The following is a 25169-nucleotide window of genomic DNA, read 5'->3' on the forward strand; positions in this document are numbered from 1 at the left end:
ATCTTAAGTAGAGCAGCTGGTTTCAGTTTAATGATGTATTAGGTAGCTTTGCTATAGTAACAAACAACTCCCAAATCTCAGTGCTTATTATTAATACTACAACAAACATTTATTTCTCATTCATATCACAGTCAATGGCTGCAGGCCAGCTGCTTCAGCTCTGCTCCACGTGCTTTAGCATCCAGCTGAAGGAACAGCCCCACCCTGGGAAACACACTCCCAGGCAGAGGGAAGAGCATGAGCCCACCGCGCCATGCTCTGCAAGCTCTGCCTGGACATGTCCACTCACATCCCTCTGCATCAGGAGAAGGACGCACCCACCTCACTGGGCCACGGGGTGGGCAATGCAAGGTAAGGACATATAAAATCCTCTAGGAAGGAGGAAGCAAATAGCTGTAGACAAAAATACAACAGATGACAGTGACTCAACGTGCAGAAAGATTTTCCCGCTTAAAAGGCATAAAATTCTAAATATGAAAACTGATGTACTGTCTAAGTATGTCACAGGTCTCCATACTGCAAAGATCAGGAAACATGGCAAACTTTTTAGGGGTTCTAGAGGACCTTTAATTTGCAGGTCTTCATAAAAGATGGAGAAATAGGACCTGGCTTCCCTGGCCCCATCTCACCCCAAGGCATCTACAGGATCCCAACAGAGCGGGCCTCTGTTCATGAAGGCCCTCTCAGCATTAACACCTTCCAATCACGTGTGGCCGTGTATGTGTGCAGTGTGAGGCACACAGCTGCAGAACCATGTCACTGGATCGTGAGTCTTCAGGTCAGAGCTGGAGGCTGGTGGTTAACACAACTCACAGTGAGTCCAAGGATGCCATAAGCAAGGCACAGAGTTCAGCAGCAAGAGGGCACAGTGAAGGCCTGCTAGGGCTCAGCGGTCTGACCCGAGAGGCTAAAGTTCAAGAAGGCAGCAGCTCCTCCCCAACCATGATGCAGGGAAGGCCTGTCCCTGGGGTGACAGGAATAAAGTGCTGGGTTCGAGGAGTAGACCTTGCTGATTCTAGTGTGCTGAACTCCAGGCTGAGGTGGAGGAGGGAGGAGGTCCAGGGAGCCTGGCGCCCACAGCACGGCCCAGTCACTTTACCTGGTGCACCTTTTTCCCTCGGAGATAATTCCTACAAAAACCAGAGGATCCTACACAGACCAAAAATGTTGGTGTCAGGGCTTTTACAAAGTACCTGCAGTGAACACAACGAAAGAGAGGGATAATTGAATTGCAATCTTAATCATCCATGGACTTTCCCAACAACAGTCAAGGTGAACCTTTAGATATGAGTCAACATTAAAACTCAAGTTTAGCACATGTATTTGCTTGGTTGTTTATAAGTCTGCAAATCAGCCTGACCCCCTCCCCCTTAGAACCTAGCCAGAACCTCTGGGCCAGTCCTCTGGGTCCTCTAGCATCATGTATGTTTATGGCTAAACATGAAATAAAATAAGAACATGCTTTCATTCCTTCATTCAACAGTACGTGCCCAGGGTAAGCCAGGCCTTGTGCTGAAAAAAACAGATTAAACAACAAACAAAAGCCACTATCACTGTCTGGAGGAAGGGAGATAAATAATGACAGCGAGGCACAACTGTAGAAGCATTTCTGAGGTACAGTGTTAGCCCAAAGAGACATAATTCCTCTACGGGAAAGGGAAATCAGGACAGGTTTCTGGGAGCTGTCATGTCTCAGCCTGCATTAACTGGGAAAGGGGTCCTGATGGGCACGGGAGAGAACAAGCCAGGAGGTGTGGGTCACCAGAGCTTTTACTGTTGCTGGGCATAAAGCTAATGGAGCAGGCAAGCTGGACAGCAGGCAAGGCCTTGGACTCGGGTCCAGGGGCTTCTGCACCTGTGGGCCTGGCCCTGGGCCAGAGGAGCCTGTGTTGTGGCCCAGCACCCAGTCCAGAGTTTGACGTTGCTGGTCTGAAGTTACTCTGTGCTGGGTAGTCTCTTGCCTACGCTCATCATTTAAAAAATAATGACTTCCAATGTATTCATACTTTCTCAGAAGCATGAAACTGGTTTTCCTCCATCAATCAGTCTGCTTTATATTTAAGATTTCTCTGCATTTTCAGGGAGATAAGGTAGAGTAGACCTCAGGCCTTTAAAGAATTCTGGATAATTTGCTAACAATTGAGAAAACGAAGAGCTAAAAATCTGTCTATAAACTAGAAGGGTAATTTAGGGCTAGGAAAAAAAAAAATGCTGCCAAGAGAAGTCATCAATCATATCTGAAGAAATCCTCACCTCCTCCCTGCCAGGCCAAAGCAGGAGCATCAAGACCAGCTAGACACTCACTGAGTCAGTCATCACATCACCAACTCCCATCCCAATCTATCTCCTAAACTTCAATCCAGCCCTACTTCACATCTCACCACTGAACAGCACACTTAAGATCTGTACACTACTTGGTAAATTTTACCTGAACGCCCTCTAGGGCTCCACACACCATAGTCAGGATTCATGCTCCCTAGAGCATTCGAGGCTGCCACACACGGTCCTAACATGGTCCTCCAGCCTCATTTCCAACCCAACCACCATTTTCAAACCCAACCACCCTTAGCACACTGGACTCAACCTAAATCCAAGACATTTGCTTTGCTCAAAGCTCAGGGAAAAGTGGCCCAAGGGTCAACTATAAAGCTATTGAGGGCATAACCTTATAGTCCAGGAACCCCCCAAAGCTAAGAGACAACTGCCAAATCCAACTGGCTCCCACTGCAACTAACCAAGGTGCCCTCTCACAGCAGACCACCCCTTTCAGTGCATCAGAGCACTGACTCCTACTCTCTCTCCTACCTGAGAAATATGTAGACAAGAGTTATCATCTTCACTTTAGAGATGAGCCAACAGACCCAGGGAGGTAGTATGGGCTTAAGAGGCACACAGCCACTAAATGATGGTGTCTGACTTCAAGAGCCAATGCTCTTTCCATACGACAACATCAAGGGACACAGGCACAATTAACAGGAGGGCCATCCCAGCTGTCTTTGGTACAAAAACCAGGCAGCGGTTTCTTTTCCAACCAGCCCCATTCACTTCCCCCTGAGGATGTCACGGCTGCAGTGCAATGGGCTGAGTCAGCACACTGCAACCTGTGTGGCCAAAAGCCTGGGCCAGTCTCCGTGGGCTGCTGTCTCACAATTTTGCATCCAGGGCAGAAGGGAGGGGAGTACAAGGCCAGTGCTCAGCAGTGAAACGAGAACCTGGCTGTGTCCCTGGGATGGTGCCTGAGCATCCTTCTGGTCTACTCAGCCCCATGAAGGTGACTCACCTGGGGTGCTGCAGCACCTGCAGCAGGGTGCTACTGGGAGGCACGCAGTATAGTTCTGCCCTGTCCTCATCCTCAAAGTAGACCTGTAGGATGAACAGAGGAGCAGAAGTCACACACCAGTAAAGGGCTTCAGCGACACTAGGCATGCTGAGGCCAAATCTGGGGAAATGTGTAAGAGATGGCAACTGTTGAGACTCAAATCCAGCCCTATGAGCTTTCCTTCCCTAACAATTCAGTGGTAGAGCCATTAGGTATGGGGAAAGGAAGCAGCAGTGGCCCAGAGCAGAGGAAGAGAGATGTCCACACAGGAGGCAGCCCTGGGCAGGTGTCAAAGCCCGGCCAGTGGAGATGTGCATTCTCACTGGGGACTGGCCAGCCAAGCAGGGTGAGAAGGGCAGCCACTCATGGCAGGGGGAGGCCTGCTGAGGGGAGTGAGGACCCCCGCTGGATAAGACAGACATTCCTGCAGGATGGTTGAGCCATGCAAGGCGATAGTGTATGAAGGATGAGGAGGGCACCATGCTGGGACAGCAGGCTGATGCGGGAGTCAGTCCACGTGAGGGGGGGAGGCTCCCCATGAGAGGGGATGCTGGTGGTGAGGGGAGGGCAATTAAATGCAGGGCAACCAATCCAACAAATATATTAATAATAATAGAAGCCACTGCAAAACTAGAGAAAGAGTTGGTATAGGATTAGAATTGGAGATACCAGTGACAGATCGTGTTTTTATACACACACACATACACACACGCACGCCAATGGAGCAGTGAGCATTCTCCTCCCCTCACCCCTGTACTTACGAGTATAGCTACTACACAGATCTTGACTTCTAAATACTATTTTATGCTAAAAAGAACCAAAGCTCCTTGGGAAAAATGGCTGATTCTAGAGCTAAGGCAAAAAAAGCACAATTTGAGCCTCAAACACCTTGTAACACAAAGCAAGGAAGTGCTTTAAAAATGGAGACAAGTCCAAAGGACACAGAAGCAAATTTGAAGGAATTCCCACTGACCAAATCCGAAACACCTTGAGCATAATATAACCATAGTAATAGATTATAGCTCAATTTAAAAAATAAGAAACCATAAATCCACTGACATAAATGATGGTTTTATGAACAAGAAAATATGTGTATCATTTCCAAGTACCTCCCTATAAAATACTAACTACAAAGGGGTAAAAAGTAACTTCATGCAGAATAGAAGCTTGTATACCCCTACCTCAATCAAGTGATGAAAGTGAACATCATCAGTAATGGGACACTTGAAATTATGACGTCTGACAGGATGCAACAAGAACATAGCACTGCTTCTGTGATATTCCAGTCAGATACACATCACCTAGGTCACAAAGACACACAAGACAAACCCACACTTTCCACAAAATAACTGGTCTATAACCTGCAAAAGTGGTAAGATCAAGAAAGTTGACTGAAGACTGTGAAATTCTTCTGTAGCTCAAAGGAGACTAAAGAGACATGAGCACTAGATACAATACTACGTGGGATTCCTTCTGCTATAAAGAACATAACTGGTGATTGGCGGAGGGGATCAAGATGGTGGGAACAGGAAGATATGGAGCTCACTCCTACACACACAAACATCAAAAATACATCTACATGTACAACAATTCCCACAGAAAACTAACTAGAAACTGGCAGAAGATCTCCTATACAACCAAACCTGCAAGAAAGATCTCCACATAATCAGGTAGGACAGGGGAAAAAAATAAAAGCATCAGGCTGGGACTGGCACCACTGGAAGGGATCTGTAGTGAAGAGAAGTCCACATGGATGGACCCTCACCCTGAGGAGCCTGCGTGCCAGCTGGGAAATCCACTGACACAAAGAGAAGCCCAGACTGTACAAGTAAGCACATGTACCGGCCTGCTGACAATCAGGACTGAGACAGACCTGCACTGGAGGCTGCCACCTCGATAGGCACTTCCCAATCCAAAGGACCAATACCCCAGCCCCACTCACCCCACACCACAGCCTGGTGTGAGACTAGGGCACAGGTTCAGTCTACCTGTGCAGACAGACTAGGGTGATGTGGTCTGAGTAGAACCACAGAGACCACTGTCAGTGTATACACCAGGTGGTGGGTCAAACTGGGCAGACATCAGCATATGCACCAGGCATCACAAGGGCATACAGCAGCTAAGCACTGATCTCAGGCAGACAGGCCCTGAAAGAGGACTTGACGTAGCTACAGAGAGATAGGCTGGAGGGCCTGGGATGTGATTTGGGGGAGATGCAGAATCCACTGTCAGTACCCAAACAGCAGGGGCTAGTCTAGCTACAGCAGACGCTGTCAGCACACGCACTGGGCAGTGCTACAAAAACACACAGTGGCTAGGCGGTCAGGACCTGCACGGGTATCTGCAGGGATGGTTTCCCAACGGAAGCAGCCTAGTTCTGCCCACTCCACATGGCAACTTACTGTCAGATCTAGAGTGGACAGGTCCTGGGAGAGGTCTGCCACAGAGGCAGCCCAGGTCCCAGGTCGCACCACAGCCTCCTCAATTCCTGCAGCCACAACACCCTGACCCCCAACTCCAGCCTACTCCACACCACAGCCTTGCACTAGATCTGGGACAATCACAACAGAGACAAGGACGCGACCCTGGGCTGCTTCTGAGGGGAACGATGGTGGCGCTCAAGTTCACCGAGACTGCATGGACTTCACTTGCTTCAGCAACCACCTTCTTTGCGGCAGGGCACACACTCAAGGGCAACGAAGCCTGATCCATCCTGACCCTCATGGCTTCTACCCCAACAACGGGGGAGCAGACCCTGCCCAGTAAGCCATGGAGCAGAGAGGAGGCCCCACCTCACATCCAAGGCAGCCTCTAGACACACCACACCACCAACCACACCGCCATCAAGGGGATGACAGCACACTCAAGAAGACGCGGCTGGCATCCCTGCCCAAAACAGCCCTCACACCAAAAGTACTGGACACGCTCTGAGCAGGAATGCTTTTTTAAGACCACAATAGGTAACTGTTTTCATAAATTCACAGAGATAGTGAAAGTGAAGTAAAATGAAAAAGCAGAGGAACTTCTCCCAGTTAGAAGAACAGAATTCCCCTGAAAGAACAAATAATGAAACCGATCTCTCCAGTCTATTAGACCTCAAGTTCAAAAAGGAGGTAATAAAAATGCTAAAGGAATTAAGAAAGATTATCAGTAAAAATGCTGATCACTGTAAAAAGGACTAGAAACTACAAACATGAATCAATCGAAATTAGACAACTCAATTGCTGAGATAAAAACCAATTCTGTAAGTAATGAACAGCAGACTAAATGTCACAAAAAAACAAATAAGTGATCTGGAAAACAGAATAATGAAAACCGCCCAATCAGAACAGCAGTCAAAAAGACAAATTTTAAAAAAAAGAAGAACACAAAATGACATCTATAGATTAATATAAAGCATGCCAACCTACACATAATAGGAGCTCCAGAAAGCAAAGAGAGAGAAAAGGAGACCAAAAATGTATTTGTAGAAATTATGGCAGAAGACTTTCCAAACCTAACAAAAAAAATAGATACCCAGGTACAGGAAACACAGATGGTTCCAAACAAGATGAACCCGAACAGATCCAGAACAAGACACAGCATAATTAAAAGAGCAAAAGTTAAAGAGAAGATTCCAAAGTCAGCAAGAGAAAGACAAAGAGTCAGTTAAAGAGGAATTTGTTTGCAGAAACACTGCAGTCCAGAGAGAGTGGCATGATATAGTCAAAGTCCTGAAGAGGAAAAATCCACAACCCTATCTGACAAAACTATCATTTACAATAGAAAGAAGGATAAATAATTTCTCAGACAGGCAAAACTAAAAGAATTCAGCAATACTGAGGGTCTTTAGTACTGAAAGGTCTTCTCTAAGTAAAAAAGCAGCAGAATCTACTGGAAAGGAAGATCACAATGGGAAAGGCAAATATTTAAAAGGATAGAAGATCATTTAAGCCAGTACACAGATTATAAATCCAAAAAATTCTATAAAGGCAATTAAAACTATAATAGCAAAAGGATAAACATGAAGATATAAAATAAATAGGACATAAAAATCACAAAATGTGGGGGAAGGGAGTATAAAGAAGAAAAGATCAAGTTGTATTCACTCCACAGTCACAAGGACAGTTCAATGTACACCAATCAATCACTGTGATATATCACATTAACAAAAGGAAAGACAAAAGCTATGTGATCATCTCAACAGATACCAAAAAAGCATTTGACAAAATTCAACATCCACTCATGATAAAAAAAACTCTCAAAAATGGGCAGAAGACCCAAACTGACATTTCTCCAAAGAAAACATACAGGTAGCCAACAGAGACATGAAACGATGCTCAACATTGCTAATTATTGTAGAAATGCAAATCAAAAACCACAGTGAGGTAACACCACACACCAGTCAGAATGGCCATCATTAAAAAGTCTACGAATAGATGCTGGAGAGGATGTAGAGAAAAGGGAACCCTCCTACACTGTTGGTGGGAATGTAAATTGGTGCACCCACTATGGAAAGCAGTATGGAGGTTCTTTAAGAAGCTAATAGTTACAATATGATCCAGCAAGCCCACTCCTGGGTATATATTCAGAGAAAACTCTAACTTGAAAAGACACATGTATCCCAATGTTCAAGGCAGCACAATTTATAATAGCCAATAATGGAAACAACCCAAGTGCCCACCAACAGATGACTGGCTTAAGAGAATGTTATATATATACACAATGGAGTATTACTCAGCCATAAAAAAAAAAAAAAATTGCCTTTTGCAGCAACATGGATGGACCTAGAAAATATTATACTTAGTGAAGTAAGTCAGACAAAAGAAAATATTATATGGTATCATTTATGTGTGGAATCTAAAAAATAATACAGGGACTTCCCCAGCGGTATAATGGAAGACTCTGTGCTTCCACTGCAGGGGGTACAGGTTCAATCCCTGGTCTGGGACCTGAGATACCACACACCATGTGATGTGGCCAAAAAAATTAAAACAAAAAAATAAAAATGAATCTACATGTAAAATAGAAAGAGACTCACAGACACAGAAAACAAACATTACCACCAAAGGGGAAAGAGGTGGAGGATAAATTAGGAGCATGGGATTAACAGATACAAACTTCTATACATAAAATACATAAGCAACAAAGATTTACTGTATAGTACAGAGAACTATTTTCAATAGCTCATAGTAACATATAATGGAAAATACTCTGGAAAAAATATAACTGAATCACTTTACTGTATACTTGAGAAGCTAACACAATACTGTAAATCAACTACACTTCAACTAAAAGAAAATTTTTTAATTAGTAGTATGTGCGGAAAAAAAAAAAGTGTTTCTGAGGGCTGGGGGGGAAATCTGTGAAAACTAATGGAGTCCGAGGATTAGTTGGTACTAGTGTATCGAAGTTAATTTTCTGATTCTGATGATTTATTGGGATCACGAAAGAAAACATCCTTGTGTGTAGGAAAAGACACTTGAGTCTTCAGAGGTGATGGGGCATCAGTTGACATCTTACCCTCAAACAGAAGACAAATTTCTTTGTTCTGTAAGTTGTGATTTTTTTTTTCAAAGTTGCAACAGTGGAATGTTATTCAGCCTTACAAACAGTAAGATTCTGACCCATGCTACATCATGATAAATCTTAAAGACAGTACACCAAGGAAATTACGCCAGATGAAGAAGGACAAATACTCTATGACTCCACTTACATGAGGCACCTAGAGTGGGTCCATTCAGGGACAGCGAGGAGGAACAGAGTTCCTGTACATCAGTTCAGGATGATGAAAACAGAGACAGATGGTGGTAATGGTTGTACAATGTGGATGCACTTAATGCTATTGAACCGTACACTTTGAAATGTTTAAAAAGGTAAATTTTATGTGTTTTGTATTTTCCCACAATTTTTTTTTTAAAAGGCAGTGAAACCTTGCTCCACCCCAATTCCCCCAACCCCAATTCTCATAGAGTGACAAAAGAAAACTTCCTTACCTCTAAATTATCAGGGCAGTATTTTTGCTCTAAATCCCAAGAGGGTGTTTCACCAAACATCACCATTAGATGATCAATAAACCTAAAGAGATATAACATGTACTTTCTGGTATCAGTAACTCATAATCTTGTTTTCCCACATCCCATCCCCTGGACACCAATTCACGGAGATATCAAGAATGTATAAATCATGAAATGCAGACCTAATCCATTTTGACAACAGTGCTCAAAATACGTGAATCATTTGTCCCATTATGACATAGTAATTCTCTTTAACTGACTCAGGATTAACAACATTCTTATACTGAGCCACAGTCTAACCATTAACTATGAAACCACATGTTAAAATCACTAGTTACATGTTTTCTAATAAACATACCCTTCAGTTTTATCCACGTACTACCTCCAACACTTCCATCTCTCACAAGAGACAACCCCCAGTGCTTGACAAACACTGCACTGTGGTGGTAGTATGAGAGTGAGACCATGTCTCTCAGTGCAAAGCTTCTTAGTGAAAGGAGAAATCAGCTATGGGTTAGAGAGATTACGCTAAACCAGACTGTGTAATAAAACTCTCTCAAACTATTCTCTTCCCTCCTCACCCAAAATTCTACCTGTCCATCCTGCCAAAAGAACAGGGAAGCGCATGCAAGCACCACAGAAGGCTCTCGGGGAAGGAAGTTACCTGGAATCCTCATGAAAAGCAGAGACCAAGTCCGACTGGGCATACTCGGGGTACAGAAAAAGCACAGGCCAGCTCAGTCTTCCCTGGTCATCCACACTCAGCCTGGCTCCATAGGGGTTCTCAGAGCTGAGCCCATACAGGACAAGCTCATTGAGACCTTCTGAGGCTGAGTCTTCATCCTCTCCAGCAGCTTCAGCGACTAGCCTAATGTTCCTAGCCTGGATTAAAGCAAAAACATACATGTTATGTGAGAAGGATGCAAATTCACTTCACTAAAACAGGGAAAACTGTAACACTACAAGCTCTGAGAAGGCCAGCTTGATTCATCTTTATTATCCCTGACACCTGCTGAACTCACCTTTACTGGCCATCTACCACAAGCGAGACTCTTGTCACAGACATGAACTAGACATGGTAATAAGTCCAACATAAGGGAAGAAGTAAAGCTGTGAAACTGCAGACCATGAATAATTAATTCAGCCTGGAGGCTGGAGGTGACTGGGCAATGCTAGGTCTTGAACAATGACTCTGAAAGGCAGAAGAATTGAGGTGCATGGGGAGTGGAAGGGCATTCTACCTCAGGGAACAGCCAAGGAACAGCATGTGCAAAGGTATTAAAAAATACAGAGAGTGGCATGTACAAAAATGGCAAATGTTTTCAACTTGGCTGGGACATGGGATACCAAAAATTATACATACACTGACTTAATCTTGAGTCTGTCATAGAAATAAGGATAAATCAAAGGTCTGAATGGTAGAGTCACCTCTTACGTATGCTGGGTGGAGTTTCCTAAGGCTAGCCCACAAGGGAAAAATGACATACAATCAAAACGACCTTGATGGTATCGCCTATACCAGGGGTTTGCAAACTTCCCCTGAAAGGGTCAGATTAAGAAATATTTTAGGTTTTGTGGGCCAGATGGTCTCTGTGGATATTACTCAACCCTGCCACTGTAGTGTGAAAAGAGTCATCGTAAGACACAAATAGGCAGGGCCATGAGCCACTGGCTGCAGCTTGCTGACCCAGCTTTAAACCACTAAAATACAATATATATAGCTTTGGGTATATTACTCTCTAGAGTAGTTCTCAAGTACAATGAAGTTTCAGATGCAGAGTTAAAGAAGAGTACCAAAATAATGTCTGTATGCCAATGTCTAGGCATTCCACTACTCTACATTTGAGAAAATGACCAAATCTCTCTAGAGTTATTCCCTTCTATTTAATCTGTTAAAATGTTAACAGATTTTCTGTTGTAGGGCAGGACTAGTAGAGTGCATCTTAGTACTGTGAAGTTCTCAAAGCCAGCAAATAATTTTAAGGAGGTACATAATTTAACTCAACAAAGAATGAAATCAAGAACCAAACTCATAGCCAGTATCACCTCCCCTGTGAAGCCAAGGCTCAATAAGTGACTTGTGAAAGCAAGATCTGGATCAGACTTTTCCTACATTTATTTAAAATGTAGGAAAGAGAGGGAAGGGGAGGTGGAATTTTGTGTTATTGTGATAGATAGTAGAGCTACATCCTAAAATCACTTTCTCAGGATGCAGTAAACACAGGGACTAACAGCAAGGACCTGGCTCTGACATACACTAGCTGGGTGAGGTTTCTCTGAGACTATGTGGAATAAGAAGGAACAAGACGACCCACCTCAGAAGGCTACTGTGAAGATTAGATAATGATTAACCCATAGCAACTATTCAGTATATGTTACCTGAAACCAACACATGCATACAATTGAGACAGCTGACTGAACTCAGGGAGTCTGACTTGTCACACTGCTTCACCAAAAGCAGAAAGAAAATGAACAACTCATTCAGGTAAAGCATCCCCAGAAAGGTTCCCGATCAACTTCATGATGAGTGAATTCTGCAAGACCATAGGGCGAAAGTTTGAGAACTCACCTTGATGGCCTGGAGTAAAGCCTCATTCTGATCCTGCTGCTTCTTTTCTTTCAGCTTTGCTTTCCTTACATCCCTCTGTTCAGTTCGCTGAAAATGAAAAATTCAGATGCATCAGCTCTAGGGAACTTGCCTCCTCTCCTCTTCTGTTACTCTAGCCTGACCCTAAATAGCTATCTCTTGTCTCTATTCAACTCTGGCTCCTATATATCAAGGAACACCACTGGCTGGATTCAGTTCAATAAACATTTAAGAAGCACATGTCTGAGTGCTAGGACCAGTGGCAACAGTAATGTCAAAACCTATCCTAGGAACTCACAGTCTACAGAGGGGGACAGACATATGAAAAGGTCTAGTGTTAGCCTGGGAGTACAAGCTGAGTGCTATGAAACACAGAGGAGGGCGTGATGACTGATTCTGTCCCATGGAGGTGGGTTTAGACAGAAACCAGATGAAAGAGAAAGGGCATTCTGGAAAGAGGACCTGACATAAGGGCCAATGGGGCGTTAAAACTTCTCTGTTATGGATGGAGTACAGGAAAACACACTGGGAAAAACCCAGGCCAAGAACATATCAGAGACCCTGCCCTGGGCCAAAAACTTATCACAGACTCTGCCTTTTGCACAATTACAGCTCAGGAGAGAAAAATATCACCAGTCTACTTCATCTGGCAGAACTATAACTCAGATTTCCTTTTCCTACTAGTCTGCCCAAAACCAGCTGATCCTACTCCAACCCTCAGGACTGTGATTAATAGGGGCCAACTTTTTCTCTAAAGGGCCAGACAGTAAGTACTTTAGGCTTTAAAACCATGCACATGTTCAAGCTAAAAGGTCTCCAGTTTCATCTGTTTGTACGTCTATGTGTACATTATGCATATAAGATGTCTCTATGGAAAATATTATCAAAATTAAATGTATAAGAAAGCTCTATTTAACAGACTTAAAAGTAAACACAAATTAACTTTTTCTAAATATAATGGAAACTGGCCAGAATGAATTTCAGATTCACATGATCTTGGAAATATTCAATATTAAATTATATGTGATAATAAAGCTAGCTTAAGCTTGTTGGTTTAACCAATGTAAACATGTCTTACTTATTGTACTTAGGTTAACCAAGTTCATGTTACTTCTGTTGCAGAGTCTGTTAGCAACTGTTCACTGAAAAAAAAAAAAAAAAAAGCGTAACCTAAAAAGGTGAGATTTTTGTTTTATTTGCAAGACTTGTCGAGGACTTAAACCTGGGAGACGGCCTCTCAGGTAGCTCTAGGAACTGCTCTGAAAAGGTAAGGGAAGACTTCCCTGGTGGTACAGTGGCTAGGAACCCACCTGGCAATTCAGGGGACATGGGTTTGATCCCTGGTCCCACATGCCACAACTACTGAAGCCCCCGCAACCAGAGCATGTGGTTTTGTCCTAGAGCTGACTGTTTCTAGATGAAAAATAAGGAACTAATATGGATACAGAAAGTTGTGAGATTTGAAAAAGGGAACCTTGAAAAAGAAGTTTTGTACACAGTCAGGCTGGAATTAAATTAGGTAAATTTAATTTACCAAATTAAAATTACTAATAGTAATATGGGACAGGACTTAGTTCCTCTATTGAGAGAACAAAGTTTTCTTGGAATACTGCTTTTGCTAATGGACTGTATGAGTTATGAGTTTCTTTGCCTTTGCATGCTAAGTCGCTTCAGTTGTGTCCAACTCGTTGCAACCTCATGGACTGGAGCCCACGAGGCTCCTCTGTCCGTGGGATTCTCCAGGCAAGAATACTAGAGTGGGTTGCCATTTCCTCCTCTAGGGGATCTTCCTGACACAGGGATCAAACCCAGGTCCCCTGCATCTCCTGCGTTGGCAGGTGGATGCTTTACCACCGAGCCTCTTGGGAAGCAGAGGCGATCGCTCAAAACATTCATACAAGACCTTCTAGATTCCCAGGAAAACACTGGAGCTTTTCAAAGACCCTACAGAATCTCATTCCCCAGCTTGTCCTTTTTAAGTTTTCTGGTAAGCCTATTACTTGCCTCAACTGTTTAACACTGCCTCAGGCAGATGAAATCTTACATAATTGCCTCAAATCATATTTAACAAATGCCTCCAATCCCAACCCTCTGTGAAAAAGCTTTTCATACTGGGATAGTTTCAAGATGCCTCAAATAAAAACAACTTGTGAGTGGGGTCTTCTAGATGGTCAAATAATGACAATCTTCTGGCAATGGGGCTTAATATTGTTCTGCCTCCTCTGGTGGCTACCAGGATGCTCATTTTCACCATAATTGTGGGCTGTTGGCTTTCAAGGCTACTATGGACCTTGGGAGAGAAGCGATGGGATAGGGCAAGGTAAAATGCCACAAAGCTTGCTGTTCTTAAGAAGGTTCAGCCATTATTTTTGAATAACCACTACCCATATTGCTGCAAGGCTTCAGTTCATTTCAGAGTTATGCTTTTGGGCCCTGAAATCTCCCTTTAATTACACTTGTGCTGCAGGACATAACGCTTCCATTTAGGTCCATAGAGGAAAACAACAGAATGGGAAAGACTAGAGATCTCTTCAAGAAAATGAGAGATACCAAGGGAACATTTCATGTAAAGATGGGCTCAATAAAGGACAGAAATGGTATGGATCTAACTGAAGCAGAAATTAAGAAGAGGTGGCAAGAATACACAGAAGAACTGTACAAAAAAGATCTTCACGACCCAGATAATCACGAAGGTGTGATCACTCACACTCACCTAGAGCCGGACATCCTGGAATATGAAGTCAGGTGGGCCTTAGGAAGCATCACTACAAACAAAGCTAGTGGACGTGATGGAATTCCAGTTGAGCTATTTCAATTTCTAAAAGATGATGCTGTGAAAGTGCTGCACTCAATATGTCAGCACATTTGGAAAACTCAGCAATGGCCACAGGACTGGAAAAGGTCAGTTTTCATTCCAATCACAAAGAAAGGCAATGCCAAAGAATGCTCAAACTACCGCACAATTGCACTCATCTCACCCGCTAGTAAAGTAATGCTCAAAATTCTCCAAGCCAGGCTTCAGCAATATGTGAACCATGAACTTCCAGATGTTCAAGCTGGTTTTAGAAAAGGCAGAGGAAAAAAGAGATCAAATTGCCAACATCCGCTGGATCATCGTAAAAGCGAGAGAGTTCCAGAAAAACATCTATTTCTGCTTTACTGACTATGCCAAAGCCTTTGACTGTGTGGATCACAAGAAACTGTGGAAAATTCTGAAAGAGATGGGAAAACCAGACCACCTGACCTGCCTCCTGAGAAACCTATATATAGGTCAGGAACCAACAGTTAGAACTGAACATGGAACAACAGACTGGTTCCAAATAGGAAAAGGAGTACGTCAAGGCTGTATATTGTTACCCTGCTTATTTAACTTATATGCAGAGTACATCATGAGAAACACTGGGCTGGAGGAAGCACAAGCTGGAATCAAGATTGCCGGGAGAAATATCAATAACCTCAGATATGCAGATGACACCACCCTTATGGCAGAAAGTGAAGAACTAAAGAGCCTCTTGATGAAAGTGAAAGAGGAGAGTGAAAAGGTTGGCTTAAAGCTCAACATTCAGAAAACTAAGATCATGGCATCTGGTCCCATCACTTCATGGCAAATAGATGGGGAAACAGTGGAAACAGTGGCTGACTTTATTTTTCTGGGCTCCAAAATCACTGCAGATGGTGACTGCAGCCATAAAATTAAAAGATGCTTGCTCCTTGGAAGGAAAGTTATGACCAACCTAGAGAGCATATTCAAAAGCAGAGACATTACTTTGCCAACAAAGGTCTGTCTAGTCAAGGCTATGGTTTTTCCAGTAGTCATGTATGGATGTGAGAGTTGGACTATAAAGAAAGCTGAGTGCTGAAGAATTGATGCTTTTGAACTGTGGTGTTGGAGAAAACTCTTGAGAGTCCCTTGGACTGCAAGGAGATCCAACTGGTCCATCCTAAAGGAGATCAGTCCTGGGTGTTCATTGGAGGGACTGATGTTGAAGCTGAAACTCCAATACCTTGGCCACCTGATGCAGAGAGCTGACTCATTGGAAAAGACCCTGATGCTGGGAAAGGTTGGGGGCAGGAGAAGAAGGGGACAACAGAGGACAAGATGGTTGGATGGCATCACCGACACAATGGACATGGGTTTGGGTGGACTCCGGAGTTGGTGATGGACATGGAGGCCAGGAGTGCTGCGGTTCATGGGGTCGCAAAGAGTCAGACACGACTGAGCAACTGAACTGAAGGGCTCTTCTGCAGATAGGCTTGGCAATGGCCTTCCACAGTAGCCTTCTAGATACTCTCTCCTGTATAAGCCACTTTTAGAAATTCTGGCCATACCTAGTTGCCTGGGCTCAAAATTCTGTTCCTGAACCATGTGGGTCCATACCTCTACTTTTGTAGACATGACCAGAATGACTTCTGACTAAAACTTATCCCTGTTCAGGGCCAGCTCTAGGCTCCCATGGTACTGAAAATTCCTATTTCATAGTGTAAGCAGTGGAGAGAGACGTAGACCAAGAATCAAGAGAACTGAAGTCTAGTTATGGAACAAACATGTGAGACAGTATTGCAGAGGACTAAGACTGTAGACTCTGCAGCCAGACTGCCAGACTGAAGCCCAGCTTCACCAGCTATGTGACTTTCTGATCTCTCTGCTTTAGCTTCCTCACTAGTGGAAAGTGTATCAGAATAGTGCCTACCTTATAGGACTATGTGTGATTTAGACAGATTCATACAGTAAAATTTTTAAATAGAACTTGGAACATACATACAGTAAGTGCTAATGTTGAGTTTTTTTTGGTAGTGATGGTCTGTTATTACTATTGTTTCTAATCATCACTTTTGCTGTTGCGTACCATTAATGTCACATTTCATCAGCAAATTAAAGATGTCTTAATGTTGGAAGTTACACAGCATTATAGAAGCCTAGGGCTTCCGTGATGCCTCCGTGGTAAAGAACCCGCCTGCCAATGCAGGAGACACTGGTTTGATCCCTTGGTTGGGAAGATCCCCTGGAAAAAAAATGGTAAGCCAGTCCAGTATTTTTGCCTGGGAAATCCCATGGACAGAGGAGCCTGGCAGGCTACAGTCCATGAGGTCACAAAAGAACTGGACAGGACTCAGCAACTAAACAACAACGAACAAACAGAAGCCTAACATCCCAAGCATTTAACTGTCTTTCCCCTCCTCTTTCAATAGTTATACTCAGTGTGCACACTAGACTATGCCACTAGTCTATTTATTCAAATCATAATAGTCACAAATTTATCAAGTACTATATATTCTTCCTTACCTCTATCATGTTATAATTACTTATTTACTTCTCTGTATCCTCTAGAGCCTCATGGGTAGGGACTGATTCGGGGTTGTGTCCGTTGTATTCTTTTTTTAGCCATACCGCATGACTTGCGGGATCTTAGTTCCCCCACCAGGGATTGAATCCAGGCCCTCAGCAGTGAAACCACAAAGTCCTAACCACTGGATGACCAGGGAATTCCCTGGGTTTTGTTTTAAAGAAAAATTATACAATTGGACCCAAGATCCACTCTGGGAGATGCTAATTAATTTTGCCACCAACCTTCAACTTGTCTGCTTTAGCCCTCAGGTCCAGAAGCTTCTTCTCTGTGGCATCTATCTGCAGCCCCTCATCACACCAGTTCACAGCCTCGACATAGTTTTTCAGCTCCAAATGGCAAGAGGCACCTGTAGAACCCAGTACCCTTAGTATCCGGGGACAAGATGCATGGAAAGAGCCATCCTTGCACATGACCCCCAACTTCAACCAGCTACCAGCCAGTAGCCTGAAGTTCTGGGAAATGGATGATAAAGTCCCTTTTAGTGCATTCCCCAGACAAGGAACACTGTTTCTTGTATTTTAGATCAGAAAGGTTTCTAGGTCCCATTCAGCTCAAAACTCTCTTTCTGGTATCAAGAACTCTTAAAGTAGGGAAGGCTACAGCTTAGTGGCAAAGAACATGGTCTTTGGAATCAGAGAGATCTGGGCTGGAAATCTAGCTGTCATTAACCAACTAAACTGGAGAAGGCAATGGCACCCCACTCTAATACTCTTGCCTAGAAAATCTCATGGACAGAGGAGCCTGGTAGGCTGCAGTCCATGGGGTCGCTAAGAGTCAGACATGACTGAGCGACTTCACTTTCACTTTTCACTTGCATGCATTGGAGAAGGAAATGGCAACCCACTCCAGTGTTCTTGCCTGGAGAATCCCAGGGACGGTGGAGCCTGGTGGGCTGCCGTCTATGGGGTCACACAGAGTCGGACACGAATGAAGCAACTCAGCAGCAGCAGCAGCAACCAACTAAACATTAGACAGTGGACTGAGTATCCCTGAGCTTTAGGCTGCTCATCTATAAATGAGAAGAATAAAGTCCATCTCAGATGACTTTAAATGGAGAGAGAAAGCAGAATTTGCCTCAGTCACTCACAAAAGCAATGGCAAAACCAAACATGTTAGGTATCTCCTAAAACTGTTCTTGATGGCTACCAGTTTAAGCTGCTACTGCTGCTAAGTCACTTCAGTCGTGTCTGACTCTGTGTGATCCCACAGACAGCAGCCACCAGACTCCCCTGTCCCTGGGATTCTCCAGGCAAGAACACTGGAGTGGGTTGCCATTTCCTTCTCCAGTGCATGAAAGTGAAAAGTGAAAGTGAAGTCGCTCAGTCGTGTCCGACTCTTAGCGACCCCATGGACTGTAGCCTACCAGTCTCCTCCATCCATGGGATTTTCCAGGCAAAGTACTGGAGTGGGGTGCCATTGCCTTCTCCAACCAGTTTAAGCTACCTCTCCTTTAATTAATCGTGTTTTTCCTCCAGTTAGCCTCTGGGCTTTCTACAGAATTTAAAAACATCTGACCTAAAAAAATTTAAATGTCAACAGAATTCAACCTCAGCTTTCAGAGATAGAATGGGTGTCTTGCCAATGCCACACAGTAAGGTAAAAACGACAATTCAAGCAAGCTACAGACTTCCAGCCTGTAGCCAATTCCACATGACTATACACAACGTATTTGCCTATCTTCTTTCCCTATAGCTGAAGGGCCTGGATCTACATAAACTCCCTAACCATGATTACATAAGCAAAATTTTAATAAAGCATTTTAAGTTGGTCCATGGGGATATAGAGATTAATATGTAATGAATAAATTAAAGTTTACAAAGCACCACTGAGCTTCCCAAAGAAAAGGTGAAGTATGCAAGTAATAAAAGCAAATTATTACATACAAAGGTCAGACCAGGACAGAAAAAATAATCTGGGAACATCTGAACATCAGAGTTATCAGCAAAAGTCCTATAACTTATCTTTTAATTAACAATAACATGGCATTTGAAGATCTTGTCTTTCAATCAGCTAATTTGGAAAAAAAATTAGAATGCGGCTTTTAGAACTGCTTTAATTAATTTTATCCTTTATTAATTTAAAATGTGGAGTTTCAATTTCTCTACCAATTCTTAAAACACAGAGGGTTGAATTATTCTCCGGAGAATTCTTTTAAAAATGGCATGTTGCTGCTGATAACCACTTAATACTAAGATTGCAAAAATAAGGTAACTTCATTAGTATCTTAGCACTTTAAAATACTTCTGGTGTTGTGCGTGCCCACTTTCCATGGTGACAGGCACACTGTAGCTCTACAGGACTTACCTCTTATTATTGCTTTGAGGTGGCAGGGTTTCAGCTTTCTGGCAGCCGTCACATCATTGAGAGAAGAACGAAAATTGCCTGACAAAACACCATTCAGTAAACGAGAAAACAAGTTTTGAGATCGGATTATTTCCAAAATTTTGCATGTAGAAACAAAAACACTCCTGGACAATCTTGGAGAAATATAAATCAGAGCAACTGTTTATAGAAAAAAAACTGTTATGCTCATCAAGCACCTCAGAAATGTTCAGAATAGCCGGCAACCCACCAAACAACTATAAATGGCTAGTAAGCACATGGAAAAATGCTCAAAATCACTACTGATTAGAGAAATTAAGATTAACATGAAACTGAAAATTAAAAACAGGTAATACCCAATATTGGTGAAGATATGGTGAAAGGGCATTCTGAGAGTAAACCAAGAGAGCAAACTGGCATGGGTCAAATTCACTTTGACCCAACAATACTCTTCAAAGAACTGATCCTTAAAAAGGCTTGCAAAAAAATGAAAAAATGCTTGCAAAAAATGTCCAAGGACAAATGTAAAAGCATGTGAGCTGCTGCATTATTTTTAATTGTGAAAAGCTAAAGATAACCTAAATACCCTCAATTTAGTAAAGATGAAATAAATTATAGTAAATCCATACTACTGAATACAGCTATTAAAGGAGTAAGATACATCTGTATGTAAAAGGCATGACAGGATGTCTTTCCTACATTGTTTTAAGTGGTGGGTCAATGTGTACAGAAGCCGATCTTTATAAAACAAAAAACCAATCTAAAGATACAGGCACATGTACACACATACATGTGTAAATGCATTAAAAAGGAAAAAAAAAGGTGTGCAATCATGAACACTGGTTATCCAAACTAGGAGGCAAGAGGTAACTTTCACTCTCTAGTTTATACTGTGAGTATTACTAACAGTTTGGTATATATTTATTAATTTCACTTCTAAAGCTCTAGCCCAGGGGTCAGCAAAATTTTTCTCTAAAGGGACATATAGTAAATATTTCAGACTTTACAGGCTACATATGGTCTGTTACACATTCTTCGTTTCATAATCATTTAAAAAAACACTTTTAGCTCACAGGAGATCAGGGACCCAGATGTGGCCTGAGTCACAGTCTGCCAAATCCTGCTTTAGCCTAAATAATCAGAATTATCAGAAAATTTTTATCACTAACTTTGTTCATTTTTGCATTACTTAAAAAAGCCTAAAAGCAGCTATATACTCAACAACAGCAGTATAGTAAAACAAATAGTTTAAACACTGTTTGTCCATATGACGGAGAAGGCAATGGCACCCCACTCCAATACTCTTGCCTGGAAAATCCTATGGATGGAGGAGCCCGGTGGGCTGCAGTCCATGGGTCGCTAAGAGTCGGACACAACTGAGCGACTTCACTTTCACTTTTCACTTGCATGCATTGGAGAAGGAAATGGCAGCCCACTCCAGTGTTCTTGCCTGGAGAATCCCAGGGACGGGGGAGCCTGGTGGGCTGCCGTCTATGGGGTCGCAGAGTCGGACACGACTGAAGCGACTTAGTAGCAGCAGCAGCATGTCCATATGATGCAACTTCAGTATTCACAAATAATTTAATGACAGGTGAAATTGTTTACATTATAAAATTAAGTGAAAACTGAACACAGAATTGGAACAACAGCATGATCTTATTTGTGGAAAAAATACATAAAGAGAAATCCAAAAACTTCTGCTTAAAGGTAGTAGACTGAACATGCATTTCAACCCCTATCACTTGACAAAAAAAAAAAAAAGCCATTAATACACAGACAAGAATGAGAAAATGGAACACATTTTAAAGCTGGAGAACAAAGATGCACAGGCTAAATGACTAATTAGGCTTGAGACAACTGAAGTCTAAGCCAGTAGAGGGAAAATTCAAAGCTACCAAGTATATTGAAAAGCCTACAAAGTACCCAGTACTAAGGAATCAACAGCAGCAGGTACCTCTGTAAGAGTGGATAAAGGGGTCTTTGTTTAGTGTTTTCTGAGTCAAACTTGACTCTGAATCCTAATCCTGGCACTGCATACTCTTAAAGCAATTCATTTTACACATTTATTACATTTTACTACAGTTTCTTACTCTGTTAACTAAGGATAAAGCTGTTAACCTTATTTACCATACATAGTTGCTATGAACTCAAGAGGGATAAAAAAATGTGAAAGTGGTTTGTAAGCCATACCAGTGACATCATTTAAGAAATCTCTTGATGATTATGCATTTGCTCCTCTGGTATCGCAAATACCTGTTTTGTTTTGTTTTTCTTGCAAGGTGCTTTTGGTCTTACTAGGCCTATATGTCAGAGAAGGCAATGGCACCCCACTCCAGTACTCTTGCCTGGAGAATCCCAGGGATGGGGGAGCCTGATGGGCTGCCGTCTACGGGGTCGCACAGAGTCGGACACAACTGAAGCGACTTAGCAGCAGCAGCAGCAGCAGGCCTATATGTAACATTCTTTAGTTCCCCAAGGAAAGGAACTATGTAGCTCTTACTCACAGTGCAGTGCCGAGCACATAGTAAATGCTTTATATTTACTGTTTGAATAGGTAAATGAATGAAACTCCTTTAAGGAAAAGTCAGGTCTTACTCATTTCTATGAGGCCAGTGCCTAGCACAGAACAAGAACTCAGTGTGCTGAATGAAGACAATGTATTCCTCCAGAAGTAAGAAGACTGGGTTTCTGGTCCAGAGTCTGGCACTAACCAAAGGGGTTCTTCTCGACACCTATGTAAAATGAGGGGGCTGGTTGGCTCAAATAATCTCAAAAGTTCTATACCACTTTTACTTTTTAAAATTTTATAATCAAACAGGTTAAAGAAGAAAAAAAAATGGAGCAGATTATGACTGGAAAGAAACACTGCTCCAAAGGTGATGAGTCCCAGTAGACCTATCCCAGCTAGACTTTAAGGCTTATTGTCTACCAGTCCCTCAGAAAAGGTTGAAGTCATTCCCAGGTCCTCTCTAAAACTGTGTGATAAGAAACAAGGGTTTAATATGCCTAAGATTAGATACCAACAATGATGTCACCCAAATAATCAGTTGTTTCCCAAAGTCATGTCTGCAGAACAGTCCTGCATATTCATAAGTGTTACTTGAAAAGGAGGCTCATGAAACCTGAGAATCACAGGATAAGCTTCTCTGCTGTAGGTTTTCTCAGTGTTAACATACTAACGTGCACTGCAAATCGCCAAAGCAGCAGCAGCACTGTCCAATTTTACTTGTCCAAGGAATGTTTTACTTCAAAGGGCCCACACGCTACTGAGAAATTCTCCCTTGGATTAATACGGTTTCTCTCACACAAAGAACTTTATCACCTTAATCCTTCTAGCATCCTTGAGAGGAGGCCAGGGGAAAAAAAAGAAAAAACTTACTTTCGAGAGAGAAGAGGCATCTGGGCTCAAAAATTCCAAATCATACCAACTCATGTATTAAGGTATTTGATGTTACTCATTTGGCTCAAACAGTAAGAATTATACAATCTATCTGACATCCCTTTTGACCAATCTACCTGGAAGATCAAAGTTCAGTTAAAGTAAGCTATCTTAGGTTTCTGGGATAAACAGCTCCTTTTCCTCTGACACTCTCAAACCCTCCCCACTAGCCATCACGTAATGGTTTGTTATAAGTTAATCTTTTATAAAGTACTAAATAATAGAATAAATTACCTAGATAGTATTGTGCTGCTGCCCGATTGGTATAAAGAACAGCATTCAAATCAGGGTCTGCACATTTCTTCTTTAATCCTTCAGTGTATGAAATAACAGCTTTCTTGTAGTCTTTTTCTTTAAAGTAATCATTGCCCTCGTCTTTGTAAGTCCTGGCCTGATCTGCAAAAAAGAGAAGAAAAAAATCACTATTCCCTATTTTTTAAAGGGCTCATTAAAAATCTAAATCACACAATAATGTAATGACAAACCAAAAAGAATCAATAGGGAAAGAAAACTCAAAAATGAATGCTATAAAACTGGGTATCAATATGGAGAAATAAAGTCACATGTACTTAACTACAATCAATTCTAAATATCTTAGAGAGTAGATTATTAAGTGCTCACACACACCAAGAAAAGCATAAAGGAAAAAAGTATACTTATCTCTTGAAGAGAGGGCTTTAATTACAGAAGAAATGGGGGGAAATCAGGCTACTGTTTTTTAATATGTTGTTTGAGTCCCTTGAATGCAAATTCCCCTCCTCACTTTAGCAAAAGCCTACAAAATTGTTACAATTCAGTTCAAATTTCCCACTCATTGAAAGCCCACTTCTACACCCCGCCCCTACCCACCCCCCCACCTTTGGTGTTCCAACAGCACCCACAACACCTTGGCACTTATCACACAGGTTTGTCTTTGGGAGAGCTGAGCTATCCACTGGAGTGTGACCTTTGAGGGCAGTTGCATTCCTTCCTATCCCGGTGCCTAGTATTTAGTAGGTATACAAAGAAGTACATGTGGAATAAATAGTGACAAGTTAGCTCTGGCTAACTACTTCTGTTATCTATCAAAACCTTTCTGACTCACACTTTATCTCAATTTAATGGAGGAGCTTAGAGAGTCACTGAAGATACCTTCTGGAGATCGCTCTTCATCAAAAATAATTGACTGCAGGCAGGCCAAGTCAGGATTCTCCAGGGGGTCAATTTCTGATGGCGAGTTCTTCATAAACAGAGGAATCTTTTCAAATTCCTGGAGGTTGTTAAGAGAAGAATGAACTATACGAATACAATTTTCCACTGAGTAGACCCAATCCAGCTCTCCACATCAAAGTTTTTTCTCACTCATCATAATTTGCAAATCCTCATGACATCTCTCCCTCCCCGGCCTCAGTGTCCCACCTGTAAAATAAGAGTGCTGCTGCTGCTGCTGCTGCTAAGTCGCTTCAGTCGTGTCCGACTCTGAGCGACCCCATAGACGGCAGCCCTCCAGGCTCCCCCAAATAAGAGTGCAGAATACCTAAAGATCCTTCAGTTCTCACATTCTTACAAGAGCGGGAGTAACTACCGAGCGAGTTGAGCGCTCGTTTGTTCCTGGCACTTCACCCACCCTCTCACTTTAGCTTCGCCAACCATCCTAAGAGATCAGTGCTCCAGTCGGAGGAATTTTACACATGAGGGGACGGTCTCAGATAAGCTCCGCACTCAAAGTTTCTGACTCCAAAACCTGAACACCTAAACATACTGCCAGCTTAAGAAGATCCTGAAAGCTTCGGGGCCGATTTTTTACACGCAAGTAGAAACCACCTATCCACTGGCAGCGCCAAACCTTGGCGGTAGAGCGCCTCAGCGCCCGGGAGGCCCCAGGAGCTGGGACGACGCCCACTCACGCACGTGCTGAGACCCCGGGCCCGCCCACCTCTTCCCACTGGCTCTCGTGGAAGCCGCCACGGTAAGGCTGACTCTGGAACTTTTCCAAGAATGAGTCCATGCCGTCGTCAAAAGTGGCGCCCGGCTCCTGCTGCTCCATGTCTGCCCCCGGTGATCCAGCCACCGCCCGGGCGCCGAGAACCATACGGCAGCTTCCGGTGGCGCGGGTGCCCCCTTCTCAATCTTCCGGGCGGCGCCGGCGTGCTGCTTCCGGCTTGCTGGAGGCGTGGCC

At 42.9% G+C, this 25169-nt stretch overlaps 1 protein-coding gene across 1 annotated transcript; it reads right to left on the reverse strand.

The window, feature by feature from the left end:
• Positions 1-84: 84 nt before the first annotated feature.
• Positions 85-25169, reverse strand: TTC4 (tetratricopeptide repeat domain 4). The gene is made up of 10 exons (XM_055585784.1): positions 24927-25169; positions 24143-24260; positions 23246-23407; positions 19555-19632; positions 17472-17596; positions 11885-11971; positions 9980-10197; positions 9295-9376; positions 3281-3363; positions 85-1193 (listed from the first exon to the last, which is right to left on the reverse strand). Exons 1-10 carry the CDS (start codon positions 25080-25082, stop codon positions 1091-1093), a joined length of 1212 nt encoding a protein of 403 aa, XP_055441759.1. The 5' UTR covers positions 25083-25169; the 3' UTR covers positions 85-1090.

The sequence above is a fragment of the Bubalus kerabau genome, chromosome 6, assembly GCF_029407905.1.
Source record: "Bubalus kerabau isolate K-KA32 ecotype Philippines breed swamp buffalo chromosome 6, PCC_UOA_SB_1v2, whole genome shotgun sequence".
Lineage (NCBI taxonomy): Eukaryota > Metazoa > Chordata > Mammalia > Artiodactyla > Bovidae > Bubalus > Bubalus kerabau.